This window comes from Tachypleus tridentatus, chromosome 5, assembly GCF_004210375.1.
Source record: "Tachypleus tridentatus isolate NWPU-2018 chromosome 5, ASM421037v1, whole genome shotgun sequence".
Classification (NCBI taxonomy): domain Eukaryota; kingdom Metazoa; phylum Arthropoda; class Merostomata; order Xiphosura; family Limulidae; genus Tachypleus; species Tachypleus tridentatus.
The window spans coordinates 52,481,656-52,496,532 of NC_134829.1; the positions used below are offsets into that span (position 1 = coordinate 52,481,656).

General features: G+C 32.9%; 1 protein-coding gene across 2 annotated transcripts in view; it reads right to left on the bottom strand.

The window, feature by feature from the left end:
- The window catches only part of LOC143251172 (RING finger protein 17-like), a 105,044-nt gene that overhangs the window by 58,918 nt on the left and 31,249 nt on the right, over positions 1-14,877 (bottom strand). For both annotated transcript variants that reach the window (XM_076502574.1, XM_076502575.1), the window contains exons 10-14: positions 10,927-10,993; positions 5,032-5,080; positions 2,192-2,324; positions 1,279-1,350; positions 402-481 (exon numbers count right to left, since the gene is read on the bottom strand). In XM_076502574.1, the coding sequence (XP_076358689.1) occupies positions 402-481; positions 1,279-1,350; positions 2,192-2,324; positions 5,032-5,080; positions 10,927-10,993 (401 nt within the window). The remainder of the gene's footprint in view (positions 1-401; positions 482-1,278; positions 1,351-2,191; positions 2,325-5,031; positions 5,081-10,926; positions 10,994-14,877) is intronic.

Here is a 14,877-nt window from a genome sequence, read left to right on the forward strand (position 1 = left end):
ACTAAATACCAATAAAACTGTAGAATCCAAGCAAATAAATGAAACCAACAAAGAAATTCAATTGACTCTGATTGTATTATATATGTAAGACCTCTTGCAGATATGTCTCGCCAAGACACAGACTTAAAAAAAACAAAAAACGTACAGAATGCAGAATGTTGAGTAATGCAACTTCTGTAACTATGAATTATTGCTTGTAAATTGATTTGAGAATAGTATAATTTTTTTTATATTTATAGACAGTTATTCCATAAATACACATAATGAATTGAATTCTATTTCATTATAACAATCTATATATTAAATTTATGATGCCTACATATCTGCCAAAATCGTAATTCTATTTCTTGTAAAACAAAAGAAGGAAACCAATTTAACCTGACAACAAATATTGCACACACCTGTGTTGAGAATCAAATCTTCATCAATTTCTTCAACTTTATAATCAGATGGTAGCTCTGCATCAGTACACAGTTTATATCTAGAAATATTTATTGTTTATCACTTCATTACCAGTTTATACAATGCTAAAAATTGATGCATGTGCAAAAACTACAAATCTGAATACTATATGTGCACAGTTGTTGTTTATTTTATACAAACAACTGAATTGGAAAGCATGTGAATTTATTTGTAGAGTATACATGAATAAATGTTACTTGTAAAACATGATACAATTATGGTCAGATTTAAACAGTTCACAGTCTAAACAATATAAACATTTTTTTAATTTGGAAAGCTAACATCAGAAGCATGTTTTTTGGAACTTAAAACTGTGGCTTACATTTTAAAGTTGATATTCAGAGTTATTTCACAAGTTAAAATTTATTGCCACTTATGTCTGGATAAAACACCAACTAGCACCTAGTGCTTCATTTGACATAAAATCCATCACACTTCAAATCAAGTTGAGCTCAGCATCTACAGGTAATTTTAACCTTTCCAATGCTTGAAGTGATAAAATTTTCATATTAAACTATACTGTTAGATTTTGCTAATCTTTTACAGGTTTAAAAAATAATTTCTAAAAAGAAAGTGGAACACAACTTTCAATATACAACATTGTGAAAAAAAAAGACTTACAATTCATTAATTCTTAAGAACAACTATAATAGAAATATCTTATATTAAACTATATGTAGATAAAAAATTATACGGTTTATAAATCTTATATAAAATTTGAAATAAACGATTTTGTTTGTCAAATTTATTTTAGTTTCAATGCTGAAGAACTTGTAAGATATTATTTAATTTCAGAACTAATAAAAAACTGCTTACTTTTGTCTTATGTCTGCTTCAACTTTTCCAAATTGTGAAATTCCATCTACAAAATTTTGGTCGAATTCAATTCTGCAAATAATTCAGGAAGCAATCATTAATTACATAAAATAATAAACTTCATCGCAACACCAAATTCTCTAATAATAATAATAATCATGATTATTTAGAGTTAGGCATAAAGATTCAAGAAGAAACATGTAATTCAGATTTATTTGAAATGTTGTGAATTATTTCTGAAGTGTTTATGTTATAGAATAGTTTATTAAATATTAATGTTTTTCATCTCACCACCAATTTCATAGTTTTAAATTTTATCCAAACAAATATAGAGATAATTTTATCATGATAATATCATTCCAATAATAATTGTATAAATGCCTGTTGCATTCAAGGGTAAAACATTCAAAGCTTGTTACTGTTCAATGTTGCTATATTATCACATTCGCCATTCACATTTTGTAGAGATTTTTGGTGAAACCAGATAAGAACGATGTCACAAATAACATAAGGAATGTGCAAGAAAAGGAGGTAGATGTTTGAGAGCTCTTCACAGGCTTCTCAACATAAAGAATGAGTTTTTAGATTGCCTCAAATTCTGTTAACTTCTGGCTAAGAGAAACTTGCAATGCTCTTGAAATATCTCATCCATTTATAAAAATGTCTCAAAAAATGGACATTTTGAACTTAAAATTTCTAGCCTTTCTTTTGATGCAACTATTTTTGAAATCTAATAAATAAATATTTCAAGATCACAATGTGCACTCCTCAAATTGGTATAGTGCCCCCTTAAATCTGAGAATTTTTATTATTGCAGAAGACAAAAATGATATAACAGAAATTAAAAAGCAACAAGAGCAATAACATTCATTAACAAGACTACAATGTACACAACAGAAGCATTACAGCTTACTTGATATCATCTATATCCTTGGCATTTTCAGTTGGAACCAGATGACAAGGAATTTCTTTGGCTGAATAAAGATTTTTCAGTACATCCACCACATTGATAGGGATAAAACTATTATTGAGAATTTTCTCAGCATCTGAATTTATAAAAAATCAAGCATGAAAATAATGAACTTTTTGATAACTGCATAATAGCACAGTATGTTTAAACAATACATATGAAGTCAGTATTAGAAGGAATTGCTTATTAATATTACAAAAAAGGCCCAATTATTTGTTGTACCAATACATTCAGATTAAGAAGTAATTAATGATAAAAAAAAATAAGGCTTGCAATAAATTTGTTATAACTGGTGTGATTATCTAGTTTCATACAACTGTGTTTTCAAACAAGATGTCCGAGAATGAACAGAAAAAAGAAAGAGAGTCTCTGTTGCTTCAAGGACTGACATAACCAACTGCAGTTAAATTTGAATAAATTTAAATACAAATTTAAAGAACAAACAACTGGACAATGGTTTAAGTTTGGCAACCATTTCAATTTCAATGTCAATGAGTATCAACTGGGCAAAAGGTTGGGTTGATGATAAATGAAGGTGATGTTTCAAGTTGCACACAGTAAGGTATCGTTACAATGGATACACAGTTTGTGTGGTTAAAATAGTGGCACACATCCTCATTTATACCCTCACCTTTTAAGACTTGGTATTTCTGGATAAGCTTGCTGTTCATTAGGTAAAATAACTATAATTCAAGTAAAAGAATTTAACAATAAACTAGGAAGTAGTTATTTAAGTGATCTTCAAACCAATTCATAATCAAGAACTTCTGGTTGAAGTTTGATTTTATCAGCTAATGATTGAAAAACAAAAATCTCTCCCCAAACTAATTAAAGCTTCTGTACAAAGAAGTACTTATTTTGCAGCTGAAAAATAAGTTAACTACATATTTCTGCTCATTACACTTATTAAGGTTTAATTTTCACACTTAAGTTTCATGAATAATATTTATTCAAACCAGAAAAACTTTTACAACTTTCAATTTAACAGAATTCCAGAGAAGTTAGATATACAACAGCAATCGAGTGGAGATTTTACTTATTTCCTACTATTTGATAAATACCTTATTAGAATTCACCATGGCAGTGGGTATTTTTTTATAAATTACTTTTGATTCTGCACAGTCATGTCTGCTACTACTTCATTTACAGAGAATTATAGTAGTTCAACACCAGAAGGCTAAAACTTTGTTATTTCCGTATAAAGTTACAAATGGGCGTGAACTGATAAAGTTTATGTAAAAAGTATTTGTCTTTTAATCCCTGTACAAGAAATTTTTCCCAAAACAACATTTTTACCTCAGAGTTGTTCAAGTACAAACTTTTAACTCACATCATTTCTTGACTGGTATGACTCAGAAGGTCAAATCATTTCGACAGATGTATTTGACCAACTCACAAAGTCTCTCAGATTAATTTACTGTAATCCTCTCTAAAGGAATCTTAAGTTAAAGGTAGACTGATAGAAACCTGGACAAGTACTGAAATCAAATCACAAATATGCACACACCATGGCTGGTATTACTAGCACACAAAAGTGTAGCTAATAAAAAGAAAAAAATATACATCAATTTACTCTAATCCTGTTTAAAAGAATTTCAAAAGCTGCAACTTTTGAGGATTCCCTCTTGTTTTGTCTATACAACACACACAAAGCCAAAAGTACCTCTGTTTTATGGCACTGCTGTTGATATTTCGCTGCTGACTCACTCTTAAAATGTCTGATGTTTCTGACAGTATGGTTCCTTGAAGGTTAAAAACTACAGCCATTACCAGTGGCATAGATATACTGAACAAAGATGAACACCATTTTCTTCATTTAAAAAAAAAACTGATAAAATTATTCTACCATTTCCTAGAGCAAATCTCTTTGTTTAAAAGTATATTCCTATTTAAACATTACCGATTGCATCTGCAAAATTTAGAAACCAAATGTACTCTGAAAATAAGAAAAAGTTCACACAAAAAAAGCATGATATTTAATTGTAATTTACCATGAATGGCACCACCTAGCAAAGCATGTGGACAAAGATATGTGTGAGTTGAACAGTTTCCCTATAATCAGTGATTATATCACTTGATGTCACAAAAACTAAGTGAATGGTCATAGTTCCAATTATACTGACTGTCAGTACACTAATAATAAAGTAATAGCAATTACAGATTCTGATTTATTAATATTTTTTATTATTTCAACTGTTGAAATATTTCAAAATCTTGCTATTATGACTATATACTGTGTCCACAGCAAAGAATCAAAACCTGGGGAGTCATCCAGCAGAACCTATAACCATAAGGGTTTTAATTGATTCTCTTTGGACCAAGTGATAAGATAGATATACTTTCATAACAACTTCAGAAGCATCACATCTCAAACCACAGACCCTTCATTCCACAGCCTGACATGTTAATAACAAAGCAAAGGCCTTGAATAATCTAAGAAAAATTATTTTAAGCTTATAGTAAGAGAAACAACAAATTTATACTTAATATATATAATGGTAAAAACCTTTAAATAAATTTTCTTTATTCAGCCTATATGTAGTTTTTACCAAGGTTTAGTTTATAAACATATCACACTCAAGTAAATTTTCTATTGTATCAAGAAACCTAAGTAAATTGGTGAAAACACACAGGTATTCTAAACAGAAAAATATTCACAATAAAGAAATACAACAAAGGAAGACACCAGAATTTGTTTGTATGTCTACCACAAATTCACAAGCACTTATAATGTATTTAAACAGTGTTTACATAAAAACTACTTGATTCACTTGAAATCTTACCTCTTATCAAAGCTGTTAACTGTTTCAGCTGATCAGATGCCTCCTGCCTCTGAACAACAAGACTAGTGTGAACATATTTTACTTCCTAATGATGCAACAATCATTTAGTAAACATTACAAAACATTTTTAGAACAAAAAATCAGAATTTTTATTAAGTATTTTTAATAAGTTTTGTTTGTAATCAAAGTCTTCTACTGTGAAGTAATTTAATATTAAAAATATTTATCTTCATTTCAAATTTCACTTCCTTAATGTATTAAACCTCCTAAGTAAATAATACACGTTTTTCTTTCAAAACACTATATATGCTATTTTCTCTACCCTAGCTCAATATGGATGCTTGTTTGTTTGTTTTGGAATTTCGCACAAAGCTACTCGAGGGCTATCTGTGCTAGCTGTCCCTAATTTTGCAGTGTAAGACTAGAGGGAAGGCAGCTAGTCATCAACACCCACCGCCAACTCTTGGGCTACTCTTTTACCAACGAATAGTGGGATTGACCATCTCATTATAAGCCCCCAAGGCTGGGAGAGCGAGCATGTTTAGCGCAACACGAACCCGCGACCCTCGGATTACGAGTCGCACGCCTTACGAGCTTGGCCATGCCAGGCCCCAATATGGATGCAGAAAATTACAAAACAAAGTAATAATGTTCTACCCTTTTAGTATTGACTAGGAAATTCCAAAGTACTTCTGAAAGTTTCTTATTCTAATCTTTTCACATTTACTCATGTTTATTTCACTGTTCGCAGCTGAAGTAGAAACCTGCCAAACATAAAGCAATGAATCACTTCTGCCAAATAACACCACTGATAGCAAATAAGCTCACAAGAGACAATTACCAGAACAGAGTTTATCATAACCCTGGCTCCAAGATCACAGTAGAAGAAGACTTATTGGCTTCTTTACAGTGTAGTGGTTGCAATGAGAATTGTCTAAAGCAATAAAAGTACAATAAAATGTTATTAACATGGCTCTGTACAAAGTACAGGCCAATCCAATAAACTTGTATTTGGATATTAGCTTTCCTCCTGGAGTGATCAGAATCTAGCAGTATAGGAAGAGAAAGTATCCAAGGATTTAGAAACATGCATATATATTATTCCTACTTACTCATAAGTACTTAATGTCCACTTACCTTTTTCAAACATAAAACACTAAATAAACATTTGAGAGATCACAATGATTTTAAATACTTATGATATTATGAAATCGACTTTAACTATCTGTCATAATTGCTAAACCTCTTCACATTCCATGTTTATTCTCTCAAATGGATGGGGAAGATAATTTTTGTAGATTTCAAAAATGCATTTTAGAAAAACAAAACACTTTACCAACTTACCCTCCTTGTACAAAAAACACCACTATAACTAAGCTGAATGTGGGTGAGAAAAAATTTTGTTTCTATTCAGAGCAGTGCCATAGGTAACAAACATCACTACTTCCAGTGAAATTATGTTTCCCTTTCAAATCAACTATAAACTACCATTAGATACATGTAGACTGCATTATGCTCTTTCTATTGGCTATAAAATTAAATTAAAGAGAAGTAGGCACGACTAGACAAGGGATTTCAAACGACTGGAGTTGTGAGTTGGGCTGCTTTTCTAGCTTAGCAAAAGACATTGCTATTTCAGCAGATCAAAAAAGGTGGGAGGTTCTAATTATATATCTTGCAAATGTTCAAAATTTTAGATTCTTATTCATTAACCACTATAGAACTTGTATGGGAAGCATACTGACACATAAAATAAGCAATAAGACAAGACATACCACATGACACACAGAAAAAAAACATACAAGGGCTGTTCAAAAAATACGTGGACTGTTTGAATTGTGTGGCTCCAGTTGGTTCCAGGGGAATCCGCTTGGTGTCGCTAGGTTCGCACAGATCAGTTGATTACTATGCCGTTTCCCCGATTGCAGATATCTTCATTTGTGTATTAGCTACACGGTTTTAAGTGAAGTGCGATTTTTTCGTTTGGCGGGTTTTAGAATGAATGACCTGAAGGAGCAACGACTTGCTGTGAAATTTTGTGTTAAACTTGGAAAATCTGCGACTGAAACTTTTGCAATGCTTAACACGGCTTACGGTGATGTTGCTATGAAGCGTACGGCATGTTTCAAGTGGCATGAACGTTTTAAGGATGGTCGACACTCCATTGAAGATGATGAGCGTCCTGGACGTCCTTCCACGTCAACTGACGACCCACACGTCGACAAAATCAACACCCTGGTGCGGGCAAATCGATGTCTGACTGTCAGGAAGCTTGCTGAAGAGTGTGGGATATCAGTTGGATCTTGTTACGAGATTTTGACCGAAAAATTGAAGATGCACTGCGTTGCTGAGAAATTTGTGCCTCAGAACTCGTGATTTTTTGGCCAAAAACTCGATCACTGTTCTTCCCCACCCCCCTTACTCACCTGACCTTGCTCCTTGCGATTTTTTCTTGTTCCCCAAACTCAAAAGACCCTTAAAAGGAAGAAGATTTGAGACGATTCCTGAGATTAAGGCAAATGCGACGAAGGAGCTGGAGGACATTACAAAAGAAGTGTACCAGCACTGTTTTAACAAGTGGAAACACTGTTGGGATAAGTGTGTGCGTTGGGGAGAAGAGTAATTTGAAGGGGTCCCAGACCTGTAACTTCTAAATAAAATACATTTTGTTTTATGACGTCAGTCCGCATATTTTTTGAACAGACCTCGTAATTAAGATTATTTTTTTCTTTTGAACTAAGAAATTAAGATATATATATATATATATAATAAAATCTGAGTTACAAATTACACTGTAATGCTAAATTTATCGAAAAACAGTGATGTGTGTGTGTTTTTCTTACAGCAAAGCCACACTGGGCTATCTGCTAAGCCCACCGAGGTGAATCAAACCCTTGATTTTAGTATTGTAAGTCTGTGAATCTGAAGACTTACCATTGTACTAGGGGAGAGGCAAAAAGACAGTGATAATTAAAGTTATTTAACTAAATGTTTCAAATAACTCTATGACACATTGTGATATGTACCCTTGAGTGTATGAGGATGATTAATTACACAATAAAGTTAAAATTCAAATGTCACCCAAATATTTAATATTCATAAGCACAGCCTATAAAGTGGGTCCATGGAATGGCTTCAAGTAGTCCATGGACCAGGAGCAAAAAAAAAACAGATTTTTCCTCCATTATTTTGGGTACATGTGCGTTTATGTATATGCTTCTGAAAAGGGGATCCATAGCTTTCAAATCAGATTCTGAAAGGGGTCCATGACTTAAATAGAGTTTAGAAACTCTGCCATAAAGTGTACATATATTGTTCTAACAAACCTAAGATGTTAACAACCACACTGCATTCTGTATTAGAGAAATTCAACCTCCATTTACTAGTTCAATTGTTACCACATCAGCAGCAATATGTAGAACATTAAACAGATTCAAAAATTTCCTCTGATGGCTTCTTGTATTGTTTTAACACTCTATTCACTGATTCTGATATAGCAATGAGGAAACATTAACAAATCACCTGATCTCATTTGCTCATACATTAAACAGAAAAATATGAATCAAGCAGAAAGTCTCACGCATCCAAGTTGACCAGATACAACCAACAAGGATCAAGATAACAACAACAAAACACTTAGTGTCTGTACTTCAGAAGCAAATATTTAATCCAGTTTTACTCTCAAACATTTTCTTTAAGTGTTTTCCAGTAACTTACCTACACAGAGCTGTGATAGCTTGAAATATCTTCTACTAAATACACATTGAAAAATAAATAACTTTTGCACCTTTACAAAAGAAACCAACAGTTTTTCAGATGAAATATAATTATCACATAATTATTCAGAAAAGTGAGACACATTCACAAAAAAGATAGTGACTACTCATTGCATAGCTTTTAAAGCTCACTGAGAAGTGACCTTTGGATTATAAAGCTAGTTAGGTGTTGACCTTATGCCTTCTAAGGTGAAACAACTACAATGAAAACATTTTGAAGGGTAAGACTAATTGTCCCTAATTTTGCAGTGTAAGACAAGAGGGAAGGCAACTAGTCATCATCATCCACTGCCAACTCTTGGGCTACTATTTAACCAACAAATAGTGGGATTAACTGTTACATTATAATGCCCTCATGGCTGAAAGGGCGAGCCCGTTTGGTGTGATGGGGATTAGAATTTGCAACCCTCAAATTATGAGTTGAGTGCCTTTACCACCTGGCCATACTGGGCCTTTCAGATGCAAGGAAAGAGGTCCATCTTACACAAATAAACTGTCACTTTTACATTGATTTATTTATTTTATGCAAAATGTCGTGACAACTTAGGATCAAAGATAAAGCTAACCTTTAGAAAACTGTTAACCTTGTTTAGATACCATCAGAGGTGAAGATGTCAATACCAAACTGGTCTCTTTTGTAGAAGTATAAAGTATTTTGGGCTGGATGTATTCATCAGTTTTTCTTTCAAATACAGAGGAAATTTTCATGTCATTCTTTTCAGGTTTTTAATGAAAAGGACCATTTTCTTTTTGTTGGTTATCACTTCAGAAAACGAAAAAAAAAGAAGTTGTAATGACTGATCATAGTTATAATTGTGGCTGATGTTGGAGAGCACAACAGTTTATGTAAACAGAAGGTTATGATAAAGTGGGACGAACAATGTAATGCATGGTTATACTGTTGGTTCATAGTAACTTGCTCATATCAATTTCAGAGACCTTCTAAGTACTGTCAGAATATTTTTCACTAAAATCCACATCAAACTCAGTCAAGTTCCACAGATACTGTATACAATTTCTACCAATTTGTTCAACATATCAATGCAGACTAAAAAGGAAAAAAACGTCACACCTTGTGCACAACTCTACAACAGGCATTAAAGTTAGGTATATTGACATATTCTACTATTATAATACTTTCAAATACTTTTCGGAAAAAAAAAAAGAGAGGGACCCCTTTTCAAGCACTTTAAAGCCTTTGAAATTCCATTCTCAATTTCAAGGATGGGTATACATTCCAATACACCTGAAAGTTACGTAAATTCATAAAATATATAAGGATATAAGATATATGCATATGTCTGTATACATATTAATGGCACAAGTGTGATCTTTTAATGATGGTTACTACCTACTTATTTTGATACTGATGATGTTTACCCGTTAAAATATTCTCTAGTTTCCCTTGTTTATATTTCAATTTTGAACTGTCAAAAATAACCAAAAAATTTATGATGTTCAATGACAACATAAAGTATTCTTTCAATGCTTTTCTGATAAAATTAAAACCAGCCTGTTTTGAGTGGGAAGATAATTCCATATCCATTTTTAAAGCTTTTATTTACACATCATATTATATACTAAACAAATATACACTAAAAACTAAGAGTTTCGTATGATGAACAGTTGTCAACCAAACATTATAGCCTGTTTGTTACCATTGGATGTTTAGTTTATCAATCAAACCAAAGGCGTTTACAGACTCTTAGGTAAACAAATCTTATTTGCACAATTACTACAATTTAAAAGTGATTTCTGACTGACCAATTAAAGAAGTACATTTGTGTGGTTTGACTTACAACTCGTTTTCTTTGATCACAATATTCCAAATGTTTATTGGAAGATGGCTACTGAAAACTCCACCTACCTTTCATTTCTGACAAATCACCAGCCAGAGGTGGAATTTAAAATACATTAATGCTGCATTTCTGTTCTCTTAATTCAGAGCTTATTACTAAAGTAATATTAAAGAAAAGACAGAAGTTCAAATTTTCCAACTTTTAAGTTCACCATGTTTTCAAAGAAGGAACCAGTTTCTAACCAATATTACTCTTTAGCCATTATTTTCATGATAGAAAATCTTTTTGAAAATAATTTAAAAGTAAACTGGCCTACTTACCATTTTCTCCAGGCAAATTACATTTTCATTTGAAAGTCTTTCCAATTCCTTAATGATTTCCAGTTCCCTGGAAAAAGTTATTTCACATAGTATAAAAACAAAATAGAAAATCCCAGTTACTAACTTACATTTCCCCAAAATATTTCAATAGGATTTATAACAGAACCATAAGAGTAAGTATCAACATACAAAGGGCTGGAAATATCTAGGAATGTACACAAGAGATACATCTACAGGAGTCACAAATAACGGGTAATTAAATTGCAAATAAATTAAATTCATACAATATAATACAAAGAAAATACAAAATAAAACTGAGTAAGAGGAACAATGCTATAGTATTCTGTATTTACAAATACAAAATAGTACAGCTGGTTTTTCATACTATCAAAAGTTTATTTTAAGTTATTTGTATAAAACATTCTTATCCAGCTTGGCTTACCTCACTGTTTGTCTTTTGGTTTGGTCATCTCTCATAATCAGTGGTTTTGAGCAGCTACAAACATATCGATTGAGGTCACCAAGTGTTGTTTTGTAAGTATGTTACTCTTCTGGAGGTATCATTCACACTTGTACTAACAGCTAGGTCACTGGCAAGATCTCTAATAGATTATTTATCATAAATTTGAGTAAACTAACATTAGTTTTGAAAAGTTTGAGCTGTGTGCCTCCACCACTTCTATACACAGACACTGCTTAGTTTTCATACTCTCTTCAGGACTTCCATGTAGCTCCTATTTAAACCTAATGTGTTTCTTACCTGAAAACATATTTCTAGTAGATACCTCATCACACAATTATGTTATCTTCCCCATACAAGTGCCACTAGCCTTTAGGCAACTTCTACGACTTCTCCAGAGATTTCTTTTGAATTGTGCTACTGCATAATGACATTGCTATGTATACAGAGGTGAGTATCTATTGACAATACACTTTCAAGTAAGGAAAATGTTAACCTCTGAGAAGATATATTCCTCTTCACACAACTGAGCTAGAATACATATTGAAGTGGTGGAGAAGCCAATGCAAAGATTTACCCAGATGATTTCTCTTTAGAAAGCATCCAAAGGAAGCTCATGGAGTGTGACATCCAATGGCAGGGGGACGTATCTCATCTCTTACAGGTATATTTTATCCAGGAAAAGGCAAACCAGTTCCTTATGTTGCAGGGCAGAATACTATGGCTATCTCAATACTTACAATACAAGAAGTTGGAGAGTCAATATGTATAGAATCAGGACTATCTGACTGAAGAGTCTGATTCAACATGGACCAGAAAATTAAAAAAAAAAAAATGTGGTTGGGGGGAGGGGATAAGATCTTGTGATGGAATAGTGACTTGTGAGGTTGAAGCAGGAAAGAAAGTAAAGTTGTTATTGGAAGAGAAAATTGGGTTTTCGGATATCATAGAAGTAAAAACCCAAGTTGAGCCAACCACCAAGAAAACATGAAAAGTAGTGTCTAGAATTAAGGCCAGATGTTAAGATATCAATTCACATTGAAAAATAAATAACTTTTGCACCTTTACAAAAGAAACCAACAGTTTTTCAGATGAAATATAATTATCACATAATTATTCAGAAAAGTGAGACACATTCACAAAAAAGATAGTGACTACTCATTGCATAGCTTTTAAAGCTCACTGAGAAGTGACCTTTGGATTATAAAGCTAGTTAGGTGTTGACCTTATGCCTTCTAAGGTGAAACAACTACAATGAAAACATTTTGAAGGGTAAGACTAATTGTCCCTAATTTTGCTGTGTAAGACAAGAGGGAAGGCAACTAGTCATCATCACCCACTGCCAACTCTTGGGCTACTATTTAACCAACAAATAGTGGGATTAACTGTTACATTATAATGCCCTCATGGCTGAAAGGGCGAGCCCGTTTGGTGTGATGGGGATTAGAATTTGCAACCCTCAAATTATGAGTTGAGTGCCTTTACCACCTGGCCATACTGGGCCTTTCAGATGCAAGGAAAGAGGTCCATCTTACACAAATAAACTGTCACTTTTACATTGATTTATTTATTTTATGCAAAATGTCGTGACAACTTAGGATCAAAGATAAAGCTAACCTTTAGAAAACTGTTAACCTTGTTTAGATACCATCAGAGGTGAAGATGTCAATACCAAACTGGTCTCTTTTGTAGAAGTATAAAGTATTTTGGGCTGGATGTATTCATCAGTTTTTCTTTCAAATACAGAGGAAATTTTCATGTCATTCTTTTCAGGTTTTTAATGAAAAGGACCATTTTCTTTTTGTTGGTTATCACTTCAGAAAACGAAAAAAAAAAGAAGTTGTAATGACTGATCATAGTTATAATTGTGGCTGATGTTGGAGAGCACAACAGTTTATGTAAACAGAAGGTTATGATAAAGTGGGACGAACAATGTAATGCATGGTTATACTGTTGGTTCATAGTAACTTGCTCATATCAATTTCAGAGACCTTCTAAGTACTGTCAGAATATTTTTCACTAAAATCCACATCAAACTCAGTCAAGTTCCACAGATACTGTATACAATTTCTACCAATTTGTTCAACATATCAATGCAGACTAAAAAGGAAAAAAACGTCACACCTTGTGCACAACTCTACAACAGGCATTAAAGTTAGGTATATTGACATATTCTACTATTATAATACTTTCAAATACTTTTTCGAAAAAAAAAAAGAGAGGGACCCCTTTTCAAGCACTTTAAAGCCTTTGAAATTCCATTCTCAATTTCAAGGATGGGTATACATTCCAATACACCTGAAAGTTACGTAAATTCATAAAATATATAAGGATATAAGATATATGCATATGTCTGTATACATATTAATGGCACAAGTGTGATCTTTTAATGATGGTTACTACCTACTTATTTTGATACTGATGATGTTTACCCGTTAAAATATTCTCTAGTTTCCCTTGTTTATATTTCTTATAACTTCTACGACTTCTCCAGAGATTTCTTTTGAATTGTGCTACTGCATAATGACATTGCTATGTATACAGAGGTGAGTATCTATTGACAATACACTTTCAAGTAAGGAAAATGTTAACCTCTGAGAAGATATATTCCTCTTCACACAACTGAGCTAGAATACATATTGAAGTGGTGGAGAAGCCAATGCAAAGATTTACCCAGATGATTTCTCTTTAGAAAGCATCCAAAGGAAGCTCATGGAGTGTGACATCCAATGGCAGGGGGACGTATCTCATCTCTTACAGGTATATTTTATCCAGGAAAAGGCAAACCAGTTCCTTATGTTGCAGGGCAGAATACTATGGCTATCTCAATACTTACAATACAAGAAGTTGGAGAGTCAATATGTATAGAATCAGGACTATCTGACTGAAGAGTCTGATTCAACATGGACCAGAAAATTCAAAAAAAAAAAAAAATGTGGTTGGGGGGAGGGGATAAGATCTTGTGATGGAATAGTGACTTGTGAGGTTGAAGCAGGAAAGAAAGTAAAGTTGTTATTGGAAGAGAAAATTGGGTTTTCGGATATCATAGAAGTAAAAACCCAAGTTGAGCCAACCACCAAGAAAACATGAAAAGTAGTGTCTAGAATTAAGGCCAGATGTTAAGATATCAATTCATTGTCATTACATGGTCCTGCCAAGAAATACATTCCATAACCTAGCTCATAATACCTGGTACTTGACAGATGAAAAAAAAAATCACAGAGAACTGGCCATATGAGGAAGATCTAAGGTTTTGAAAACAAGTAGTTCTGCATTGGGTTGCCCCTTAATAGTTGGAATTGGAAAACTGAGGTGTTATGGGAATGAATCCACTAGAAGAGGTAAGAAGCAAGAGTATGCCAAACAGACTACTGGAAGTTTGAGTGATAAAGAGGTGCAAGTCCAGTGTGAGTAGAGGTAATGGAAAATCCATACAAATATTGGATTGGTCTAGCCATCAGCACAAATCTTCATGTAGAGGAGGTGAGAGG